This window comes from Manis pentadactyla, chromosome 2 (assembly GCF_030020395.1).
Source record: "Manis pentadactyla isolate mManPen7 chromosome 2, mManPen7.hap1, whole genome shotgun sequence".
Classification (NCBI taxonomy): Eukaryota; Metazoa; Chordata; class Mammalia; order Pholidota; family Manidae; genus Manis; species Manis pentadactyla.
The window spans coordinates 100,939,443-100,965,104 of NC_080020.1; the positions used below are offsets into that span (position 1 = coordinate 100,939,443).

At 40.1% G+C, this 25,662-nt stretch overlaps 1 protein-coding gene across 7 annotated transcripts in view; it reads right to left on the reverse strand.

Annotated features, from left to right (window-relative positions):
- The window catches only part of SNX18 (sorting nexin 18), a 120,784-nt gene that overhangs the window by 92,969 nt on the left and 2,153 nt on the right, over positions 1-25,662 (reverse strand). The window contains exons 1-2 of one of the 7 annotated variants that reach the window (XR_008995003.1): positions 14,973-15,124; positions 7,181-7,282 (exon numbers count right to left, since the gene is read on the reverse strand). The exons of 5 other annotated variants lie outside the window; for them this stretch is intronic. Coding sequence is in view for 1 of the 2 variants with exons in the window: in XM_036900363.2 (XP_036756258.1) it covers positions 7,029-7,282 (254 nt within the window). In the remaining variant the exon portion in view is untranslated. Of the gene's footprint in view, positions 1-4,652; positions 7,283-14,972; positions 15,125-25,662 lie in introns of those variants that run through there. One more of the 7 variants, XM_036900363.2, reaches the window with a different exon arrangement.

Genomic DNA, 25,662 nt, shown 5'->3' on the forward strand with positions numbered 1-25,662 from the left:
ATAGGGGCCATCAAAAAGCACCATTTGTCAAGAAAGCCCCTTTTCTCTGGCATTACAGGTTTTGCTTTCCCCATAGGTATTTTGAGTCATATAAAGAACACTGGCTCACGGACTTGGTCTCACACAGTTGCAGCCTTGTACTGAATATATAGCTGGCACCTAGCTACTCCAATTGACTCACAAAGAAGTTCATAAATGGGTCAAGTGATTAAAAAAAAAAAAAGTGCTCAAAACCACAGACTCTAAGCACCAACAGATATACTGGAATGTCTCTTTTAAGATTAACCTAATATACTAAATCCTAAACTGTACTCTGATTTCTTAAAAAGATTTTTCTCCCCAAGGGAACCACTTTGAATCAAAAACTAACATTTTGCATTTTCCAAAACTGTTAGGTTGAACAAAAGCAGAATCATCAAGTTGTCTGACCAAACTTGGTCCACACCAGTATTTGATTTGATTCAGGGCATGGTTACACCAAAAGCCACTTAGAGGCCTTTAATTCAGCTGTGTAGAGTGACTGCATTGACCATCAGTTAGAAATGTGTGGCACGAGTGGCATGTGGTCAGGGGCTGAGACCTGGAACACGGAGTGTGCTGCCCCTCTTCATCCTAGGTCTCAAGTGCATACTTTTAAGGTGTGAAAACAGCAGACATCAATAAAATCATTATTCATTTAGTGAGCAAAAACTGAATTCTGAGCTATTAAGATAATTCTGCTAAGAGCTACAGGACAACTTCCTAAAAATATTGGTACTTAGCTTTTCAGGCCCAAGTAGGGAGCCTTACTGAAAAGGGGTTACCTCTGGAGAGCTGAGCCCCTCCCCACCCCAGCAGGAGGAATTTGGTGAGTCTGAAAAGTGATGGAGGATTAGGTTTCTAAGCAGAATATGCGAGGATGCTGTGCTAGGGTTCTGGAGGCAGGCACCTGGACAGGGGTTGGACCTGAGGCTGGGCTGGACTGCAGAGAGCTGGCCAGAACAGGCGGAAGGCTGAAAGAACCATGCTGAAAGCAGGAACTGTGCCTGACTGGGACCCAAGTGTGGATTCCTGTTCTGCAGCACAGTTGATACAAAGTTCTGATTACTTAGATCCATCATGTCATCCCTGCTCACATAATCACAGAGGATCTTTACTGTTCTTACTCTCTCATGCACTGACCTCAGGACTTTTCATTCATCATCGAATTTTCACAGGACTTCTGTGAATGGGATACTGTATACCATTACAGAGAGAAAACTGGATCAGAGAGATTAAGTGACTAGCTTAAGATCCCACAATACTTGGGAACATTGCTTTATTAAGTATCTACTTCTGGAATTTTTATCACTTCCCACATTAGAGGAGTACTGCAAAACGGTTAAGGACTTTACATACTGATTAAGCTAATACTTTTGATAATTCAGTAAAATCTAAGTAGGCCTATCATACAATTGCAGAAACAGGCTCAGAGGAGTTGGTGAGTTGCCTGAATAGCTAGAAGATGACCCCTGTCCAAGACATTGCCTTTCTCCCTGATTTGCTGAGTCAGCTTCCCTGCTGTGCTTGCAGAGAAGTCCAACAACTCAGCAGTTACTAAGTCCTGAGTGTCATTTCCTGCAGTGACTGAAAATTTAAACCCCTAGAAAAATAAGGTCTGATGCATCTGGCCACTTCAGACTTAGAAATCATTTCCAGATAGGCTGGCTGGAGCATAGCAATGGAATACCACATCTCACGTGTTTATGAGCCCCTTTGAAGATAGCTTCACAGGACAGGGAGAATTAGCCTTACCCTTGGCAGACTGTGGGTACAAGTTCACCCAAGTAAGTTGGACTGTCCTTTAAAGCAAGCAGGCCACTGTGGCACTTTTGAAAGCTCCATCTCTGCCACAGGTATGATGGATTGGGACATCCAGGGATCAGGGCCAAGTAAGAGGAAGTCATGATGCCTAGAAAAGCGGTAGCCATGACCCGATCCCAGATTAACTGCTCCCCAGCTCAGAGGCCAGGGATAGAGGCAGATGCCCAGGTTTTCCCCAAGCTCCTGCCCCAAGAGCCCTAGCACAGCACCCACCTGTACTCTGCCACCTCTTCTCAGACTTACCAGAGCTTACTGCATGGGACATTCCATTGCTTCTACCTGTGACCAAGGGGAATTTGTTATGGCTAACTCTGACTCTGACTGGAATTAAACGTCTGACTTGATATTAGTTCGTTGCTGTGCCAAGGCCATCCTTAAGGCAACTGACACCTGCTTTTATTGGAGGAGGGAGTTGGAAAGAAGGGGAAACCACTGAGTTTTGACTCTTTACCTTCTCTCACTTTGTATCACTATCAAAATGTCACAGCTTGCCTGCTTCCCCGTTAAGACAGAGCACAGTGGCACATAAAACAGCAGGGAACGTGGAGACAGGACCACAGACTCCCATCTTCCCCAATAGAAGTGAATGCAAAGAACAGATTCTCAGATTCCCTTTGTGCCTCCAAGCTCCATGCCCAAGAATGACAGAATCCCTGTCAATCCAGCAGTGGGAAATCTAGAACCCAGGAAAGGTGTTAGGGGCTTCTGAAAAGGCATCCAGTGTAACCCAGTTTAAAAAGCATAGGGTCTAGCCAGATCCCAATTGAATTTCAGCTCCGTAACTTAGTTTGTGGGTAATTTTTAGTAACAGATACTGGACCTCTCTGATCCTATTAACTCATCTATGGACAGGAGATGGGATCTCCAGGTTCATTGTGAGGACTACCACAGAAAGTCCATATTAAGAGGTATAACCATTTTCTTCCCTCACACACAATTTAAGAGAACCTCTCCTTCTCATACCCTTTCCTCCCCACCTCCAGGCCACAGCTGATTTCTCTAGTTTGGGTCAGGAAACCTGTGAATGAAAGATGGCTTGGCCATTTTAGGTATACTGGAAGATGCTGAGAAAGGCAAGCCACAGAAAGAAGAAAAAAGAATGATGAATGAAACAGACCCATCATGAAAAGATGCCGACAGATTACAAAGCCCCACATAGAAGACAAGCGTAGTTCCAGAAGGGACTTTGGCCCCGTGTGGGATTCACCAGGTCCCTGTGCCCATCTGTGACTTTTATATTTTGGGGTAGACTGGCTTGAGCTGGCCTGTTTCTGGCAACCAAGAGTGACATTCTAAACAGAAGACATTCATTCACAGGACTACCTAACTCAAACACCTCCCTATCCTCCCTCCAGACATTCTATCAGAATGCAAATTAGTGAGTAATGCTAGGACTGGCTTTGCAGCTCTGTCTTCAAAAAAAATAATCTCAGAATTTTAGTGTTTTAACAAAAATTAGGGACACTAACAAGTACTAATAAAACAAGCTCTAACAGTTCAGCACTTAACTCACTGGGATACCGGAAACACTGCTCTGACACAAAACTCAGATTCTATACACACTATGCAATTTCCCTATGTCACTTTCCCAAATAATATTCTTAATTTCACTGCATTAATAGATTTCAAAATCAATCACGGAGCTTAAAGAAATTAATTTCTTTAAAACTTCCTGAAATTAGAGGGAGCCCTTTACATCATTTTACAAAGATTGCAAGCAAATCTGTATGAGGAATGTTCCTTTCCAACAGAGAAAGTGTGTGAAGTGCTTTACTTAAGCACCTACTGTGTGTCACGTGGGACTCATAGTAGCTACTATTTCAAACATCTCACAATTTATTGCTATAAGCTTAATATCACTGAAGTTACTAATGTAAGCAGATACTTAGATTACCTGAATGGCTTAAGGTTTTAAATCAATCAAACTAGCTATAGAGTTTTATGAACAATTTTTATGGCAACTGCAGATGGAAACTTAGGACAGGGAATAGTCTTCTATTTTTCTGTTTAAGTCTTTCACATTAAATAAATGCCTCCTTGACTAGTGGAGAAAAAATAATTATAATATTCCATTGAAACTGAGAAATAAAACAAGCTTTGTTTATTTTATAAAAGATAAACATGGCTGATCTGCACTAATAACATTTTGAAGGAAATAAAATAGTCAACATTTTTAGTCTATAAATAAATAATACCCTATTTTAGTTATTCTGTTAGCCAAAGATAAGGCTGGAAATGAGAAAATTGGGTAATGTTTATGGATTTAAAGATAGCAGGCATGGTATTGAATTCTGATGAAATGAAGACATACGTGGAACAAACTGGTATGGCAATGAACTTAGTAGAAAATGACATTTAAAGCTTCATATATAAATTTTACATGCTTGACTGGACTAAAACATTTTTAAGTCCTTAATTATGAGAATAGCAGCAAAATTTAAGACAATTAAAAATCGGCATTTAAGAATCTGCTGTATTTTTATGAACAAATGTCAGACAACTGTATCAGCGAGGCCCAAGAAAATCCCAATTAGTACTCTCTTCAAGCCAATGCACACTGACTTATGTTTGTTTCACTTTCAAATGTGTTGCCTTGTTCTGGGTTTAAACTTTACCTTCAAATACAACAGCCTAGAAGAGTTATGGGGTTACAATGCACAGTTGTTAAACCAGTCTCACTGCATCATAATTACAGTACATAAACAACGCCATCTGTAATCAAAATAGGAAAACTAGGCTTAAGTGGACACCCTCATGTTACAAGCACATTATATATCAAAATTATAATGAAATAAAGACAAATAATGGCATGAAGGGCATGATAGTTTATTTTTAAAAACTGTACCACACTGATCATAATGACCAGCATACACATTATGATGGCTTTTCTCTTGGGTATTAACATTACAGTATTTTTGTATACTGAAATGTTTCAATAGGACCAAGAACGTTAGAGAAATAAAGATCTTAGATGAAAATGAACACTAATAATTCTGGTGTCCTACCGCCCAGAATTAATTTTAAACCCCTTATGAATCAGTGGCATTAGAAGATTATGTAGTTCTGAAGAACAAAAGTTCTAAGAAGGCGGCATTAACTTAAACTTCCTTATACTTTAATCTTTAGTTTTTATAATTTAAGTTATGTCCTCCCCAGTTAAAGCACAATCACACAAGACACCTCAGATAATTTCTATGCTGCCATTGCACAAGTTTAGTGATTTTACTTAAAAAAAAAAAAAAAAAGAAATCAAAAGAGAAATAAAACTGATTTTCAAATCATTTGAAAAGCATAGTGTTTGTCAAATGCAAACTCAAACTTAATTTATATGCTATAATTATAATCTCCAAACTTCTGCAATAACATTAACATTTATATATATGGGTTTCATTTATAGAACATGTATCAGTTTTGTTTATAGAACTGTATTTTGCAACCAACAAGAGAAAGTTACTTTTTGGAGAACAATATATTTGGTTACAGTTCGCATATCTGCAGTAGAGACAAAGCCACATGATGTTGTATTTGACTGTAAGTTACCTAAAGTACAAAATTATGATCAAAATTATACTCTGATCTTAAAAATTCAACCCATATGAGATTACTTTTTAGAGTAAATGTGCTATTGAGTAATTATTTCAATAATCTTTTCTTTTCATGACTACCTGCACATTGACCCTTTTCTTTCATCAATGTGACTCACCAATATTTCAGTGATCTCTTTACTTCTGTGTTACCATTTCAATACCCAGGGATTTCTGAGGCAGCAAAAGTTTGACTTCATAAGAACAGTAAATACTTTAACCTTTTAGTGACAATTTTTAAATCTTATAAACTCAAAAATCACATTAGCTCAGCAACTATAAAAAAAATTGAGATTTTGACATTTTGAGCCAGAATCTCTTTGTGCTTTTAAAATTAGCTGCTTTTGAATCTTTTTGGTATATATCAGTCATTTGTATTTCCTTTATAAAATAAAAGAATATATTTAAAATAACTTTTAAGTTTAAATGTCCTGGGGGCTTACCAATACTTATTAAAAAAAAACAATTACTTTTTTCCTTCAGCATTTGGATTAATAGAAATTATTTCTGGTCCCTCTGTAGATCAACCAACACTACTTTTCATCACATATAACACTGAATTTTACAGACATCCCTGAAAGTTTTTGATTAAGTAAACGAGTGAATCACAGTGGAGTCTCAGTTAACAGTGTAGATCCATTTAAAAAAAAACACACAATTAAAAGAAAATCTTCAAGCTAAAAAAAAAACAAAAAGTATAACCCTCCTAAGAACTAAAAACGAGTGTGTGTCACTGATTCTGTGCTTGTGTCCCCAGCTGATCAGACTCCTTCTCTGTGTTGTAAGACATGTTCTTTAAACTCCACGCCAAGCTTCCAGGACACTTGAGTGAAGAGGCTATGCTTCTATAGCATAAGGGAACAGAGTGGCACCATTTCTTCCCTAAAGGACTTCCTACCCAAAGATGAGCATCAGGTCTCCCTCCACTGTGTGCACCTGTACAGACCAGGAGACTAAACTTGCTGTGCAGCTGATGACAGCTGATCCTCCCCTCCATCCACTCCCTGCCCCTGCGCCAATATGAGGGTTACCAGCAGTTTTTTGTTATATGCACTTGCCTTTCACTCTTTCAGTCAGAAAAGTTGTGGTTACTTAAAAAGGGGGGAGGGGGGGAGAAATGAGAAACCAAGAGTCTAAAGGCACAAAGTCGCATAGCTGCTCTAGTTGGAGTTTGTAAACAGAGAACAGGTTGAATTTAGGTAATCCCAATCTATGAGAGTAAAAAGGCATCCACAGCAGGCTTTTATTCAGCCAGCTTCTTTGAGACCCTTCATGGGTTTTGAGGTCTACAAAGTATGCACTAAAATACCCATACTTCAAAAAGCAATAAGGCAAATAGTATAATCATTATTCCAAAAGTTACAATGGTAGTGTAGGCATACATAGTATAATTTAGTTACAATGTGTGGTACTGTTTCTGTTATATAACCATATTAACTGTTTCTTTCCTACATAATTATATATTCAGCTGAGCTTCAGTTGAATACAAAACCATCCTTGTACCACCACTGATAGTTGGCAATAGCTCTTTGATAGCAGTTTTTATTCTGCTGTAGAAATTATCCTTGAACTGAGAAAAGTGCACGACCCAATGTCCAATCATTAAACACTATCATATTTGTGAAGAGCTTCTTCCAATTTCTGTGTCACTTTTTGAAAAAATATTATTTGTTGTTGTAAGAAATGCTGCATCTGTGATTTAAAGTCTCTTACTCGAATCTGATGGAAGTGATGAATTTCAGCCAAAGTGGCAAAAGAAATAGTGTTACAGCGATCTTGAATGCCATCAGCCTTTTGGACCTCCATCTTCCCTTCTTCCACATGCCGCCTACTCTCTTTTACTTTGGTAAGAGCTCCTGTAGTTAAAAAAAAATTTTTCGATTAAAAAAATGCATGTATTCCAATGGCAGAGCTACACAGTAAACATCTAGCATTCGTTATAAATGCTTGCCTAAGCTACTTAAAGTCCTTTGGAATTCAAAGGAATGACTACAATTTCTTCTTGAAAAGGAAGGAATCCAGTAAGTTTCTGAAAACACCTCCATTGTTACAATTTCACTTATCAAGACTAGTGTTTGCCATTGACCAAATATGTAACAGTATTTTCATCTGTTCCAAGTAGAGATACAATACATAACAGATAATAAGCTGCAAGAAATTGTCCCTAAAAAGACAAACCAAAAAACTCTAGTTTTACATTCTTAAAAGAGGTGACACCATTACATATACACATATTATGAGTTATCTACAAAAACAGTACCCCACAGAGGATGCAAACCCACTTCTTCAGAAAGTCTTTTCAAAAATTGATGTCTAAGATGCCAAAACTAGACTCTCAGCATGTTAGCATCAACACGGGTTGTGTTTTAGAAATCTTGTCACATCGTGAAAGGGGTTTAGCAATGCTGGCAGTCTAACTGCAGGCTGCCCTCACTGGGGCTGGCTGGCCAAGCCCAATGTCTTGTTGGCTGTTAAGGGTGAATACTGCCTGCATGCCTGTTCTGACTCCATATTCTATCAGAAGACCCATACCTGAGCATACTGGTCCTGTGAAGTAAGAATCACTCCTATTTTCACAAGGAAATTGAGAAAGCTACTCAACCTCCTTGAGCCTCAGAGTTACCAGGTAACCCCAGTTAAGAGGTGGAGATGGGATCTGAGTAAAAAACTGATTTCAAAGCAAACACTACAAATATTTAGAAAAGAAACTGGAGCCTGAATGGGTAAAAAAACAAAGTTGGTCTAGGTGAGCAGGGTGCTGGGAGATAAAGTCTAGGCAGTTAAGAATTGGCCACAGCAAGCCCTTGCCCCTGCCACTTTTGCTTAGGATGTTGAAGGCCCTTGGGGTTATCATCCCACTAAACTGTTCACAGCCAGCTGTGGTACTCTCATAGAAGGAACTGGGCTGCTGTCTCTTCAATGCAGGATACATTCAGGAACCTGTAGGACTTTTTTTTTAAGTATATTGCTATCAGTAAGGTAAGTCTCTCAATGGAGGATAAATCCCAGGGAAGGGCTCTAGCTGAGAGGCTGTTAAATTTGCTCTAAATTCATGGGTGCAATTTTGTGCAGACATAATTCTCCCTGATGACACACAGCATTCAGTATTCTACCAGAGTTCGTACATTTATAGTATGCTGTTTAATACTTTCACATACTGTTTGTTTAGGTCCTTAACTGTTGTAGACATGTGAGTCTTTTTACCTCAAAAAATAATTTGAACCCCCTAAAATGGGAACCATGTTCCTTTTTAAAAAGCATTTCTTATCTCCGTAGCAATGCAATTTGGATGCTACAAAACAAACACTGAAAAAGCAGCATACATTTCACTATTTTGAAAATCTAAGCCCAAACTTACATAGGGGGAAGAGGGTCCTTCTCTCCTTCATTTTCCCTCTCTCTCTCTCTGTCTACTTAGATCTTATTGGAAGAGGATATAAATCAACAACTACCACCAAAAATAGTAACATATAATCCCTTTAGGAATATATGACCTTTATCTCTGTTTGCTTCGATGCATTTGTAAAAATTTATTTTACAAAGTAGGAAGGACAGCACAAACCACTGAGGAGAATAAACATCCAAAAGCTACTTCCACTTGGAATTTCAGTTTAACTCACTGCATGCAATTCAAATCACTACCATAATACATCAGGATTGCAGAAGCAGGGAGATAGGAGGAGATGGGTTTCTGGGGAGAAAATCAATGTAGCTACATTTCAGTTAAAAGAGGTTGCTAATTGAAATGTAGCTACATTGATTTTTCTCCCAGACCCACATTCATTCAGAAGAAAGATTAACAAAAAAAACTGATAGCAATATACTTTTCAGAAAATGGTTATGAGTTCCTGAATATATCCTGCACTGAGACAGCAGCCCTGTTGCTTCTACAAGAGCACAGCAGCTGGCTGTGAAAAGTTCAGGATGACCACCTCAGGGGCCTTCAACATCCTAAGCTAAAAAAAGGGGAAGTTGTCTGTTGTAAAACATTTTGCAAAGTTTTAAAAAATATTATTTCCTTTAAGAAGAAAACCATTTTGTTTTCAAATATCCATCTCACAATACTCGTTAGTTTTTCCATACACATTTTAACAAACAGGGTTTGGTGTGTTTTCTTTGTTATGAGAACGATAAAGTCAAATTATTCAATAACCAAACTATGGAAGTTAATTGACTGGCTTGCTGCCTGGGAGTTAACGGAAAAGAAGTGACATCTTTCAAACAGGGGAGCTTGAACACTGACCAACAGGGCTAATTTCGGAGTTCCCGTAAGCTTAGGCTTCCCTCCACAGTCCCTCCACCCACTGCACTTCTAAACTCTGGGCTCTCGCAAGATGAAAGTGAGAACATATTTTTCCAAAGAAATGATGTAACAAACACTGTCTATACATAAGTGAAATAACATTATTAACAGAAACAGAATTCGTTTTTTTGTCACAAACAGCTGTGATCCCACAGTTGATTTGACAATTCTCAAACAGGAAATGATCTGAACCCATTTCTACACCTCACATACTTTCATATTTAAAATGTTAAATATCACAAGAAAGGCAGAGATAGCCAAATTTTCAATCAGGTTTGACCTCTCAGGAGTGAGAGGTTGAAGGAAAAAAAAACTATTGGGGCAGACAGATCACTACTGACTTGCTACTTCTAGGACAACTTTAGGGATCAGAGTTGTAGCTGCTTATGAAACAACTGCAGAGGTACAATGTGACCAGCTGCAGGGCTGTTGTGTGTAACAAACCATTACAGCATCTTTTAAGCATTCTCTCAGCTGTACTGCATTTTTTTTTTTACCAAACCCAAGAGGAGTGTAAATAAAACCTAAAAATGTTGCTCAGAATCTAAAGAACAAAGGGAATACACTTTTTTTAAAATCATGAAACCAATACAAAAACAGGCAAAAGTTTTCAAAACCTCTACTTTCTAAGTGGCTAATTTAGGAGGAGTCGGCCCCCTGCTAGCCTCGTCCCTTCATAAACAACTTATTGCCACATTGCTTTCAAAACAGAAAAGGGAAATGAGGGAAAGAAATTATACAATAAAGTCCAAGGTGAAAAGTGTTCACTATTGGATTAAAGAAAAAACCCCCACAATACTCGTGGGTAGGGCAACAGTTTTAAAAGAAAAGAATTAGGAGTGGTCAGGGGGAAACACATTTTAGAATGGGAATGTAAGTATATAAACTATGAAATTGTTTCTTGGATCAACAGACATTAAATAGTTGCATGTGGAATAATATATGGGTTTAGGTAGATTTTTATTATGAAAAAATGCAAGCAACTATGAAATTCTGAGATGAAGTAAGAAGAGGCTGTACAACAGAGCTGTATGAGTATATTCTTCTTCATTAAATAACCCAACAGAGTCGTAACATTTCTAGTTCAGAAGAAAATACAACTTGAAAGAAGGTAACACATGAAATAATGCAGACTCCCCCAGGCTACGTTACTGAAAATACTGACAATTACTTGAAGTACAGGAAAAAGGTATTCTTGGAGGGGAGGCAGTCTGTGCCAGTCACATACATTACTCCCAAATAGGCAAAATAAACCCAGCTGCCCTCCAGGAAACTAGGCTGAGGCCAACACATTCCAGCTCCGTCTTCCTCAGGGGATCTCTGTGAAAGGAGACAGAAAGGAACACAGAAATAACCCCTTCTAAAAAGGCTTATAGGTTGAGAATGAACTTTCAGTTGCACACTCAGTTTAATTATTAAAATATCTGGGAAAAATATTAGAATTTCTCCACAGGACAGAAAGTTCACTCAGGACTAATAAGCCTAAGACTTTATTCCAAAAGGAGAAGCTGGAATCCTGAGGACTTCCTTCTCATCACTCCAGTCTTGACAAGATACCCACTCCAGAAGTCGAAGGCAGATTTCCAGGGGAGAAGGGCAAAGATGGTTTCCAGATTTTTTTTTTATAGCAGAAAGGGCCTTAGAAGAGTTTTTGGTACACTTTTCTTAATCTGACAAATAAGAGGCTAAGTAACCTGTCCAAAGTCCCAGAGCTAATTCACGGCAAAGAACCCACCATGCCTATGTGCCTGCCAGCCCCGCCACTTTCCATGTGATGTGTGCACGGCCCCTGCTGCGCTGTTGAAAAGAGTCGTTCCATTTCCATTGGAGCGGTAAAAGGAAAATAGTATTTTGCCTTTGCTTGAGGACCTGTTATTAACAAAACCTCCTGGACTTTGGCATTCTTAGCTGACTCTATACACGAAGAATTCTTAACAAGGTTCACTGTATACTTACCGCAATTGCCCAGGCTCAAAGAAAGGTACTTGGCCCTGCTTTACCATAATCAAACCCAGCTACACAGAACTCATGTCCTAACTTCACAACCCCCCACCAACACCACCATACTCTTTGCTTCTTACCAACATAAGCCACCTTGCATAGCTTTAACGGATGCTCAGGCTGGAAAGAGCAAAGCATGAAATAACTACATCCGGGGTCATAATCCATGGGTACTCGATTGCAGAGGAGTTACACGACACACGTCCGGAAGGAACACAAAATTAATATTATATAAACTTAAAAGGCTCAAAAATGTATTTTATAGGTGAATTATGATCCAGGAAATCAGCACCATTCTCCAAAACATCACATTATTTACACCAAATTATTTCCATTGGTAAAAACTGTTTAAGAAGCATTTCAATGTCATTTTGTTTTTTCTGGAAATGAGAATAGTGAAGCTCTGGTCTTAACTGAGTCAATAAGCACATAGCAAGACCTCAGGTGTGAGCAGAACGAAGCACACCAGCAAATGCAGCCATACTGCACTCAATTGTATTGTTTCTGAGAAATTACTTTCCTGGCAACTTCTGACCCAGTGAAATGAGACTCTGAACTGTCTCAGGCATTTTAAGCAAGGACACCCCAAAACTCAACTGAAGAAGCTGCCTGGCCTCCTTTCAACTTTCCCTCTGCGTGCTCCTCTCCCACCTCGTCAGGCCCCACAGAGCGAGCTGGCTCACCAAACACCTCCAACCCAACAGCGTCCAGTTTTCTGCACCTGAACTTTGCTTTTCTTTTCTCGACCAAATCTCTTATTCTCAGTATGTTTTGTCCCTGCTAAGACCAATTATACAAAAGGCCCAGTCACTAAGCAACAGGAATCCAAAGGCTACATTTTCTCCCTTTAAGAAAAGAGCAAGCACTTTATTTAATTTTGAAATCACAAGTGTGCCAAAAACATTAACTAGATTTTCTGTTTTCCCAGGGCCTTGCCCCAGAAAACCGAAGCTATGATGCGAGGGACAGAATAGGAGACAGGCCACACAGGGCAAAGGGACAGCTGAGCAGAAAGTGCCTAAGACTAGACAAGGCCTGTTTTTCTCTTTTCCCTTGCACATGTAAAATGTTGAAAGAAAATGCTAATTTGGTCAACGTGCCCTATTTCACTCTTATCCCCCCATCACCAGTACCCACACCCTCTCCATCCCGGGAACTCCTTGTTAACTTCTTCCTCTCTCCTCTGGGCTCCACCCTCCCACTTGTTGATTACTTTTTCCCCTCCCTGCTCCATAATTAGCTTTTTGATTTTGTTTTCAATAAAACATCTCAACAAACAAAAGCCAACATCTACCTAACAGAAAGAAGGAGGATGGCCATCCACCCTGTGCTCTGCTCTTTGCACACCTCATTTTCTTCTCTTTAAGCCTGAAAGAAAAGGAATTATCATTCACATTTTTAGAAGTGGAAAGGGAAGCTAGGGAAGGTAAATAACTCTACTCAAGATGTCTGCGTGCATGTGGACCTGGGTCTGCCTGGCTTCCCAACTCAGGCAGTTCCTATGTAACTTGGCCTGATGGGGACTTTATCCATGGAGATCTCAAAGTCCCATGGGTCAGCGCCAATACCCAGTGCACACCAGCAGCATGGCATCAAGCCTTCTCAGGAGCTTCATCTCAGGGAGAAGCAACCCACGGACTGCCTGCAGGCCCTCAGCCTTCTACTCCTGTGTCAAGGAATACTAAGGGGGCTCCAGGTTTGGACCACATTAATAAACTCTGAACGGTGCAAAGAATAATACAGAACTCAAGTCAGAGAAAGCAATTTTCTGAAGGGCCTAAATGTCCCAGAAAGCCAAGAACTACGAAAATTCAAAGATAAAAATTAATTTAACATTTGACTTCAATTTGTAAATATAAATGGCAAAGAGAACTTTTGAGTCATTTTAAAGAGGAAGAAAGGGGGTTGGGACAAGGATAATAACTTGTAAAAAGAAAAAAGAAAAACCTCGTTGTGTGATAATGAAAAAATTAATCATTTAAAGAATTCAGTTCTCTCAGCTTGGTTTGGTCCTAACATACAAAAAGTAGTAGTTTGTTCCAGGTAAAAGCCTTCTTATTTCCTAATTCCCTTATAGCTTCATTCAGCCACCACCAAATGTGTAAGGGCAGGATGACATTTAGTATGAATGGAAGCATTCACTTGAGTATACTGCATCTTAAAACATTTGGTTACTTTTATTCACTATATACCTACATGCATACAGCTCACCTTGTTCCAAAAATGAAGAGGGAAATCACATGATTGTCTCTCTTGTGGCTTATTTAGTAAAAGAGGCTGTTCATTGCTGGGAAATTTTACATATGTATAAAGGTTCTTGTGTTTCAGCTTTATAATGAATGTTAAATATGTGATAAAGTTAGTCGGGTGATAGATTCAAGAGAAGCTGTAATGGTGAAAATGTTGATATGCCTATAGCCAAGAAAGTATAAAGACTCCCAATTTGAGAATAGTAAAGAAAAAGCATGAATCATTTCTTAAAGATTTTATACCCACAGAATCTTAATAAAATGAGGTAGAAAAAAATCCCTGATAACCACAAATATACAATAAAACTTTAAAAAAACTGATTTTGTAAAATAAAATCCATATAATGGTTTAAATTTGGAGAACACAATTGATGCCAGAGGTCTGCAGTTCATATTCCTTTTGTCTTAATTCTTTTGTTACCTGATATATTTGTGCACGACTACTGGTCTGTACAAACAGAGCAGCATTAGGTATGTTTTCAAGTTGCCAGCCCTTTGCCTTTCCTGTTGCCTCATGCTGGCAGGGACCTGGCTTCCAGTGGCTAAGAGTCTTTACTCTGGCCGCATCTGGACTTCCTCAAACTAGATCATAAATAACCAACTGAAGACAAAACAAAGCACTTAGACATACATCATTTTAAAACAGACGTGAAATAACATGTCATAAAACATGAAAACTTAGATTGCCCATGCTGATATCTAGTAGTATTTAATGAAAGGTATCTCACTGCAAACAATAGGCAGCCTCTGTGAAAATCACAAATGTCAATATAACTAAATACAATAAAGGCCTAGAAAATAGGATTTGAAGGTTCCCTTCAGCTGCATTTTTTATCTTTCCCTCTAGTTCTGCTCCTCTTCTTAACCTGCGTATTTCTATTCCTGGCATCACTACTTTCTCTCACCCAAACTTAAAACCTAAAACGTAACGCTAGACACCTCAAGAAAGCGAGCCCTCCCCAAGCCCTCCACTAGCAGATGTCTCGATTTCACCTGCTCCTTTCCAAAGCCAGCCAGGGCCTGTTCTCCTCTGACGGCTTCCTCATCCCTCACTGAGCCGGCGGGAGCTTCCTGAAGCCCTGCCCCAGGTCAGGCTGCACACCGGCATGGGATTCCTCCAAGAGCTCTCAAGTAAATTTCGGTGGCTCACCACCTGTCTGGAAAATGGGCATGATGAGAGGGTTTACCTCCCTATCTCCTAAGAGGTTTAAATGGATATAATGAATATAAACTGTGAAGCATCATGCCAGGTACATGATAATCCCTCAAGATGTTATTTTTATCCGATTCGGATGTCACTCTTCAGTTTCAAACCTTTAAGGGCTGTTGACCTTCTACAGAATAAAATTCTGTTTTCTAGCAGGCATATGACTGACTGATGGTAGCATAAACACTGCTCTCAGGTCAAGGCAAAAAATGAACTCAAATCCTGGCTCTCCTTATTTAGTTGTGTGATCGTGGAATTCAGTTAATGTCTCTGAGCCTCCATTTTTAAGTGTACCAAATGTAGATAACCCTTTGGGGGAGTTAATGGCTGTACTGGATGGAACAGTATCCCCCCAAAAATTTGCATCCAAGTGGAACCTGTGACTGTGACCTTATATGGAAATGGGCTTTACACACGTACTTAGATTAGATGAGGTTATACCAGACTCCAATAGGCCCAGCATCCTTAGGAGAAGACAGAGACACATGAGGAGCACGCCAGGTGAAGATGGAGGCAGAGACTGTGGTAACGTATCTGAAGGCCAAGGCACAGCAAAGACTGCAGCAACCACCAAAGCTGGAGAGACCTGGAGGGATGTTTGGAAGGAGCTTTCAGAAGAAGTGTGGCCCTGCGAACACCTGCATTTTGAACTTCTAACCTCTAGAACTGTGAGAATAAATGTCTGTTTTTTAAGCTACCCAGTTTGTGGTAATCTGTTACAGCAGCCCTAAGAAACTAATGCCAAAGCTAATAATTAATGCTTCAAAATAGTGCCATACAAAATGGTTACTCCATGTTACACATGAGGAACCTGAGGCTGAGAGAAGGTAAGTCCATGGCCCAAGGTTACAGTGAAGCTGGTGGGACCTGAAGGCTGTCTGGTTGTGGAGTCCACCCACGCTCACAGCCACTCTGCTGTCACACACCCTGAATGGAATTTGACGCAATGTCAAATTGTGTATTTGTCAAACTGTGTCATGTCAAATGTAATTGGCCAGACTACTAGCTCACCTATTAAATACTCAAAAACAGTAGCAATTGCTATTACTACTCATTCTCCAACTCCCTAACCTGCTTGACCTCTAGTCAAGGGTCAGCAAACATCTTCTTTAAGGGTCAGTTAGCAAATATTTGACACTTCACAGGTCCAGGCAAATTCAAAGCTTATATGACCATGAAAAATGGAGTCACTTAAGTAAAAACCATTTTTAGCTTAAGTATTATAAACAGGCACTGGGTAGTCTGGCCTGAAGGCTGTAGTTTGCAGGCCCCTGCTCCACCTCCAAGCATCTCCACTGGACTCTCCAGACTCTAGTCTGCAGGTCACTTTCTACTCCTCCCTGTCCCTTACCAACTCCTGTAGGCAAACAGCCCCTCTGTTTATCCTCTTCCTCACCCCATGGACGCTGCCTCAGTTTAGGATTTCATCATGTCTTGCTGGAATCACTTTGAACCTCCATTTCACCTCACCCCCAGCCACCCTTTACACCTGTCACCAGGACCTGTCCATCAGAAGTGAGCGCCCGAGCACGTCAATATCCTGTGTGATCTTCCACGATGTGCCCCCTCCACCACCTCCAACAGCAATTGTAACCCCAGAAGCACATAAAAATCATAAGAATGTTTTTAAGACACCAACATCTGGGCCACACATTCCCAACATCCTGATTTAACATCTAGGCACATGTCCCTGACATCCTGATTCAATTCTAGGCCACATGTTCCCGACATGCTGGCCACATGTCTCTGAAATCCTGATTCAAAGTATCCAAGTTGAGGCCCAGTTTACAGCTATAACCATCCCAAAGCCGATTCTGACAGGCAGCTAGGAGTTAGTCCCTGCTGTTTTTACATATGATTCCCTCTGCCCTGAATGCCCTTCCCCTGCTCTACCTGTAGGCAAATTTCTAACTGCTTTCCCAAACTCTTGGACTGAGACTAGGAGAAGCCACCCCTGAACTCTCCTAATCCACCTCCCCCATAGTTGATTACCCCCTTCTCTGTCTTATTTCAGACCGTGGCTCATGCCCATGCCTCTATGTATCACCTGCATGCAGTCCATCAGCTACTATTTGCTTATCAAACTATCCTAAAGCATTTCCAAGATCAAGGATGCAGTTTCCATCTATGTTTCTCCAAAAGTCAAAATATAATCATCTTTCGAAGGGGAAAACCAAACACTACCCACTTAAGCCTCTAACACAGTGATTCTCCAACCTCTGGATTTCCATGGACTCTTAGGATAGGCACTAAGTTAAACCTACCTTCTATTTCAGTTCTGTACACCCACATCCTACCTCCCTTATGGAGCTGTGTCTCCATGAGGGCAGGTACCTACTGCTCAACACCTAAACTCAGTGCTTCGTGTAGCCATGTCATTCAAGAAGGTGAATGCATTCTCTCTGGAGCTTATGCTTTGAATTACACAAAAGGGACCCCAGTAAAAAGATTAATTGAAGAGGAAAGAAGTATATACATACAAGTTTAAACACCAAGAATAAATACAAAGTGAAATCACAGGTACATAATAATATTAATTTTCCTGGCACATGAAGTATTTTTGAACTCCCTATCCCCTTCCCAGTAAATTTTGGAAAGTCATTTCATAGATATGTGAGTCTAAGACTTTTAAACCCCAGGAAATATATCCTGATCCTATCTTTATTTCCTGTATACTTTTAAACTGTTATCTATCATCGTACAAAAATAAAAACATTCCAAAGACCATTGAAGACATCTATTTCAAAATCAACCAAGAAGCACTGAGAGCCAACTTCATTAATTCAACAAGCATTCATCAAGCACTTCTATGCATGTATGAAGTAGTGGAGCTACACATTAGAGGAATGTCAAAACATGACCCCTTACACACCAAACAGTAACTGCCTAGGGTATAATCTTTGGCACGTCAGCTAGCATTCTATCCATGATGATTAACTGGAAAAGGATGGGGCTCCAGGTGGGGTATAGCCAGGAAAGGAACTCAATCTGAGGCTTGACTGTCTATGCATGGGTCAGGGAGAGGTGGAAACAAATGCAGGAGCCCATCAATCTAAAAGCATTTAACTCAAGTCCTGATTGCCCATCCCCACCCCTGTTCCACTCAATTGCCTCATCTCAGTTGATGGAAACTCCATTCTTACTTTGGTCAGGTCAAAAACTACAGTCAGTCACTCTTGATGACTCCTCTTCCTCTCATGTGCCACAACTAATCTCTTAGAAAAACCTGTTGATTCTACCTTTACAATATATTTAGAGTGTGACCACTCCTCACTGTCTCCATTGTCCTCACCCTGATCCAGACCTTCATCATCTCTTACCTGGATGATTATTGCAGTAAGTCTCCTGCTGGCTCTCTGCTCCTACCTTTGACATCCTCCCCACTCCCTATGCTATTCTCAGCACAGCAACCATAGTCAGACTGGTAAAAGGCCCAGCTGCACGTCCTTCCTTGGCTCAGAATCCTGCAATGGCTCCCATCTCACTCAGGCTTTTACTCCAAGTCCTAACAACGACCTACAAAGCCCAACAAATTGGACCTTCTGTGGCCTCATCTCCTACTTAGATCCTCTTAGCTCCAATCACCTGGCCCCCTTACTGTTCCTCAGCCTGCCAGGCACATGCTTACCAAACACCCTTGTTCTAGCTGTATTCTCTGCCTCAAATGCTCTCCCCCAACACACCTGTTTGGCTAACTCCCTCCCCTCCTCCAGGCCTCCCTTAAACCCCACCTTCCCAATGAAGCCTCTGGTTATCCTTTTCAATACTTCATTCTGCCTCCCCATGCCTACTTGCCCTGCTCCACTTTAATTTTTTTCTCTAACACACACTATACTCCAACATACAGTTTACTTCCTGTGTTTGGTTTCATTGTCTCTCCACCCTACTAGAATGCAAGCTCAACGAAGGCAATGATACTACAGGTGCAACCCTAGCATCTTTAATAGTGCCTGATCTATTATGGGCACTCAAGTACTTGTTGAATAAAATAGCATTTACCTTTCAGAGGATCCTATAAATAAATCTAATGATTTCAGCTCTCCTCTTATGATATAGAAATTTTATATATTATTTACGTAATACAGGTAGGAAGACAGTGGTTAGGGAGGAGGTAAGCCCTCCATGCCTGTTTGCTGATCTGAACTAAATGTGCATGAATTTTCTTTCACATCAAGTGATAAAGGATTTTCATGCTCCCAAATTACAAAGTCACACAAGTAGATAAAACACATTGAAACTAACCTGGAACAGTGTCTAGATGTTCACTACACACTTAGGAGATTTTATTTTCAATGTAGGAATCATGCTTTTAAGAAAAAAGCCAACCAATAAAACAATACCTAGGAAATCACAAACTTCATATTTACAGATGAAGGAACTGAGGCTCAGAAAAGTCAGAGTGATTTGTGCAAGGACACAAAAGTAATTTGGAAAAAGGGAGTAGCTGATAGGAGACGATCTGTATGAACTTTTTCATGTGAACAACAATAAACTGGCGACTCCAAATCACGCCAACACTTCTGTTACCATTTCTTTTGGTGTGTAATACAGGACAGTTTTATTAAAATAGACCGAAAGCTCCTTGAGTTTTTATACTTGATACTTCTATACTTTACTGTTTATACCTGCAATTCTGGTTGTGATAGGCTACTGGGAGGGATGATACCATTACAGAATTGTCTTTGAAATTGTCTTTGAAATTGCCCTGTGAATTTTGAAAGTATGTTTCTACTTTTCAAAATTAAGCATTTAGTAAGTAGCTTCAAAGAACTGTAACATTTAATCCTCACGACAACCTTATGAGAAAGTGTTCCCACTTTGCCAACAAGAAAACTGAGGCTTACAGCAGACTCACAGAACCCAAGAATGGACTAACAGTTACCAAAGGAAAAGGGACTGGGGAGGATGGGTGGGAAAGGAGGGATAGGGGAAAAAAAAAAGAGGGCATTACTATTAACCGACATAATGTAGGGGGTGCACAGGGAGAGTTGTACAACACAGAGAAGACAAGTAGTGAATCTACAGCATCTCACTAAGCTGACGGACAGTGACTGCATTGGGGTATGTGGGGGGGACTTGGTGATGGGGGGAGTCTAGTAAACATAATGTTCCTTATGTAATTGTAGATTAATGATACCAAAATTAAAAAATTAAAAAAAGAAAACTGAGGCTTATAGAGGTTAACAGAACCTGTCCAAGGCTCCCCCACATCCCCAGCTGGTCCCCCAGCTCCTGTGCTGGCCTACCACCATGAGACTGCAAAGGGGGCTCTCGACTTGGCCTGATCCCCTCTTTTTGGTAGAGCTGATTCAGCTCCCTTGTGAGACTCAGGCCAGCCCCATCTCCTCTGCATACCCCTTCCAGGGCTCTCAGCAACCCGGCATGTGGCCTCTTTGCCACTAGTCAAAGAACTCAGTGAGGATCAGGGTCCTGTCCATCCCTCCTGCAGACCCGAATGTAGTCTGTGCTCTATAATGTAGGATAACAAATGGTACAGACCAAGCTAAGCATTACTGTGCCATTTTATTTGTGACAATCATTTAGTTCACCGAGCTTCATAGATGGCAAATTAAATCTAACTTGATGTTAAACTTTGATCTTAAAATACTGTGAGACAATATAGCAGATTTTTATTCAGCCTGGAGAAAAGGAATGTAGTTTAAGAGAAGTGTCATGTTTGTAAAGGAACTGACACCCCCTTCTCCTCACAGAACTTCTCAGTTGTTTGGGTTCCACCATTATTTCTGGAAATCCTAAGATGACTAGACAGGAACCTGTGCAGATGACATTTCTGAATAAAGAGGAAAGTCCAACTGAGTCCAAAGTTTCCAGAATAATGTGAGTGGGAGTGCAAATCCCTGCCTCCCTGCTGACGGTGCAATCAGCGTACCAGACTGGGCTTCCCTGTGTGATTTTGAGGAGATCTTCATAGCTCAGAACAGAAGTCTGAGATGCCAATGATGGGGTGCCATGAGCACTACCCCTACCTAGCTTCATGACCAAGACTGTCCACGACAGGGTCACATTGATACTTTAAGCAAGGAACCCAGTCATCTATTTCAAAAGCCCCAAAGACAACTTTTTTTTCACTAAGAAAACGCAGATTGGGCCAAGAGTTAAGGCTAGAAATGAAGTTTCCCTAACAAAATGATGGGGGTGGAAGTAGGGGAGAACAGAAATGGGTTCAATGAAGATGGGGCTAAAATAAAAGAGATAAATGACCTCTTTTTCTAACACAGAGGTTTCAAGATAAGGATGAGCTTGTAAACAGCCCGGTTATTAGACCTTTTCTCTGTTCCTGGCACCACCTCTCCAGGCTGTTTTTAGCCACTGGAGAATGGGGAGCAGAGAAAGAAGGGCTCACTGTGGCTAAACCTTACTTTGTGTGCCCTGCCGGGACTCCGCCTATCTTTAATTAATGTCTGAGGGACTTGAGACTGACCCTACATGTGGTGAAAGGAGTAACAGTGTTGAAGTTCTACCCGGAAAGATGCATAGGCACACCACCGGTGTACCATTCCTGAGGTCCAGGGGCTTTTTGTCTTGAAAAGAAGGCTCCATCTGGAGCATTTACACAGGGCAATGAAGCAGACCCAGAGAACAGGACTGTCTGCCTGTTTGCCTAGTTCTGCCTCCTTGCTTCACACACACAGACTGTATTTTACCAACAAATCACTTTTACATGATTTTATAACTTTTCTCTGGAATAAAGAAATTTCCCCTTAGGTGACTCCCTCCAGCTATCTAATCCATATTCATAAACAAAGATGAAACCAACATTTCCATTCAGCTAACATTTAGTCTTTCCCTTCTGCAATATTTCCCAAGATAAGCCTGAAGCTTTTAAACCACCATGACTTGCTGCCATCCAGATTAAGCTTTATTAAATATTAGAGATTAATCATACCTTTGGAAACAGAACAATGTGCTAAGAAACTGACTGTGAAATATATTCTATTCCCTACCTCAAACTCACCAACATCAGCATTATAAAGGCATACTGCAGGCAGGAATGATAAAGGGAGAAGATAAAACATTACCATTTCAAGAAAAGAAAATCCAGACCAATTTAAGTGATCTTATTAAGACAAAGCAAAATATGAATAAAATTCAAACAGAATCTGAGTTCTCACAGAAAGTATTGCAGACTACAGCAAACTGCCTTCTTCTTACACTGAACTCCATTAACTGAAATAGGTCTGTTTATCTAAGACTCCATTAGTTGATGAAAAAAATTAGAATTCTAGAATTCTCTCCTGTCTAAAGGAACCATATGGTTCTCTTCACTTTTGCAGCAAGTACTGAGACTAAAACCATTATTAAGTTTAAGCAATGGTTTCAGTACTAAGTATAGTCAGAAAAATGCCAGTCCACCACATTTAAGAGTATCTGAGTTTTCCACCCTCTGTCTGATAGGCTGGTTCCTCACCAGTGTCAGATGACCATTTTGAGACCAGTTGTGTTTTCTGAATGGGACATATAGGCAGACTGCAAAGCAGATGGAGGTCCTCACATGGCAGAAATATTGCTCACTAGTTGAGCAACTATGAATATCTGTAAAGAGGGGGTTGAGCAGGGCCTGCTTCTCCTCCTAGTTTTTCTTTCTTAAGGCTCTATGAAAAGGAGCAGATGCCATGAGACAACCAAGTAAAAAGAACACTATCTGGAGAATATGTGAAAAGCTCATCATTTGTTGGAGAAACTTATGACAGGATTAACAGTTAAAGTAAGGCCAACTGTCTAGCATAGCACCATCCAACTGAACCTTTAGCAGTGAGAGAAATGTCTGTATCTCTGTGTCCAGTAGGGTAGCTGCTAGCTATAAAGCATTTCAAACATAGTGTGACTGAGGAACTTCATTTTAAATTGTATTTAACTGTAATTCACTTAAATTTAAATAGCAACATGTGGCTCACAGACCCAGCATAGAAAAGCACAGGTCTAGAACACCGGAAAAGCTGACCACAGCAGTCTTCTGCCCGCATAAGAAAAAAAGCTCAGAGGAGTCTAATGTTTCCAGAATTAAGGGAAAAAAACTAATTAACTCCCCTTCTATACTGCTTTAGTAATTAAAATGCACTTCCTAATCATTTTGTCTCATCTGAATGTAGACCTCCGATTAGAACATGTAAAATGTAGAAGTACTGAAACTGCTTTTCTCTTACTGTAAACAATGAGAACCTAAGAGTTGAAAAAATTATTTTGAATTTTCAAATTTCTCCCTAAATTTAAATATAAACTTTAGACCACACTCTTACATTAAAAGATTCTTTAAATTGCTTCAAGATTTTTATTTTATCTTTTTTTTTGGTTCCCCTTTCAAAAGTCAGTTAAGACCTTTGATGTCATTATGCTTTGAGACCTTGGAGGAAAAAACTGTAAACAAAATTCTCAAGTGCTCATATTAAAAAAGATTCATTCCAATAACAACTGTGTAGTTAAGGGGTAGAAGGGTGGGGTTGAGCTGCTCTTTACAACCACAAGTTCTGAACATCCAGATTGTGTTCAGAAAGCTGTAGTCTGGATTATGATATTCATCTCATCTGTATTCCTAAAAATTGCCAACATTAGCACCCACGATAAACACTGGTTGCAAGCAAATACTTTTATCCTAATGCACTGCACACTACAGCTTTAAATGGCACTACGTTCTAAAGACATGTCATCTAGGGACACAGGCTCTCCTTCACATTTCACACCAATGCTACAGCAGAAACAAACTATATTGACATCAACTGGTGTTCTTTCCGAAGTTCCTACAGACTGTGTTTAGTGTCCTTGAATCTGTTTAAACAGCATAAAATGGTACTAGTTTTAATGAAGAAAGTTTCTCAAACCCCAAGCAATAGAGGACAATTTTAGTTCTAAGATTAAAAATAAAATTAAAAAACTGCCTAGTTTAATAGATTACATAGAGGACTGCTGTAAACTCAAAGTAGCCCTTAGAACAAACAACATACCTTTTCTAATAAATAATTTCAACAGCAGGTCACTTGACAAGGCCCTGTGGGTGGTATGAAGGACAGTAAAACCAGTGAATGAACTGATGCCAGCTCCTAGCAGCCAGTCACCTGTATTTGGCTGTGGGTGTCTACCCTTGGCTCTACCCTTTCAACTATTTACCAAAAATTTGCATAAACTGACAGAAATATGTAAAAAGGCAGCCAGCATGGGTCCAAACTGATGTAACACAATGGAATTTAAATGTAAATTTAAATTAGAAGCTCAAAGAATTACTCACTTCCACCAGCACCAGTCCAGGATTCATACTAATTTATGCAACAAAAAAAAAAGGCACAGGAAAAGTAGGTGCAGGTTCACTATAGGCCAACAGCGACATGCTTACTCAAATAGCTAATTCAATCTTAGACTGTATTGATAAAATGTAAATTGCCAAGGAAGTTACTATTCTTTACTAAAATTAATACTGCAGCTATGTCAGAGTACTGCATTTTGGAAGGGCGACAACACATTCAAGATGTCCGAAGGACCCCCTTTCTCCTTGTTGAGTCAGAAGACTAGTCACACACTTGGAAGGGGAAGGAGAGCAGCCAAGGGGAAGGAAACTAGACTGCTGTCTCCAAAGGTCTCAAGGGCTGACTCGTTGATGAGGAATAGACTTATTTCGTTGTGCTTCCAGGAACAGAAAGAATCAAGAAAAACATATTTAATTCCACGCAAGGAAGAGTATGTCAAAGATCAGGGTTGTCCGTTACTGATCTGGCCCACCTGGAAAGGCAGTAGCACTTCATTCCAGGAGGCCAGACCTGAGGACCCAGGGAGGTTTCCATCAGCGCAGGGGATTAGGTTAGGTGGCTCCCTCTTTCCCCCCTCCCCCACTCTAAACAGAAGACATTCATTCACAGGACTACCTAACTCAAACACCTCCCTATCCTCCCTCCAGACATTCTATCAGAATGCAAATTAGTGAGTAATGCTAGGACTGGCTTTGCGGCTCTGTCTTAAAAAAAAAAAATCTCAGTATTTTAGTGTTTAAACAAAAATTAGAGACACTAACAAGTACTAATAAAACAAGCTCTGACAGTTCGGCACTTAACTCACTGGGATACCGGAAACACTGCTCTGACACAAAACTCAGATTCTATACATACTAAGCAATTTCCCTATGTCACTTTCCCAAATAATATTCTTAATTTCACTGCATTAATAGATTTCAAAATCAATCATGGAGCTTAAAGAAATTAATTTCTTTAAAACCTCCTGATATTAGAGGGAGCGCTTCACATCATTTTACAAAGATTGCAAGCAAATCTGTACAGGAAGTTCTTAAACTGCCCCACCTAGCACCTCAGAGAATTAATCTTAATTCCTCTACCTAAAGTGGAATTGAGAGGTGCAGGGGGAGACAACGGGAATTACCTCTGTTTGCAGATACCCCTTCTTCCCCATTATTTCCATCTCTTTGAAGCCCAATGCTAAGTGTCACTGCAGTGTTCAAATGGATGCCTAACATGG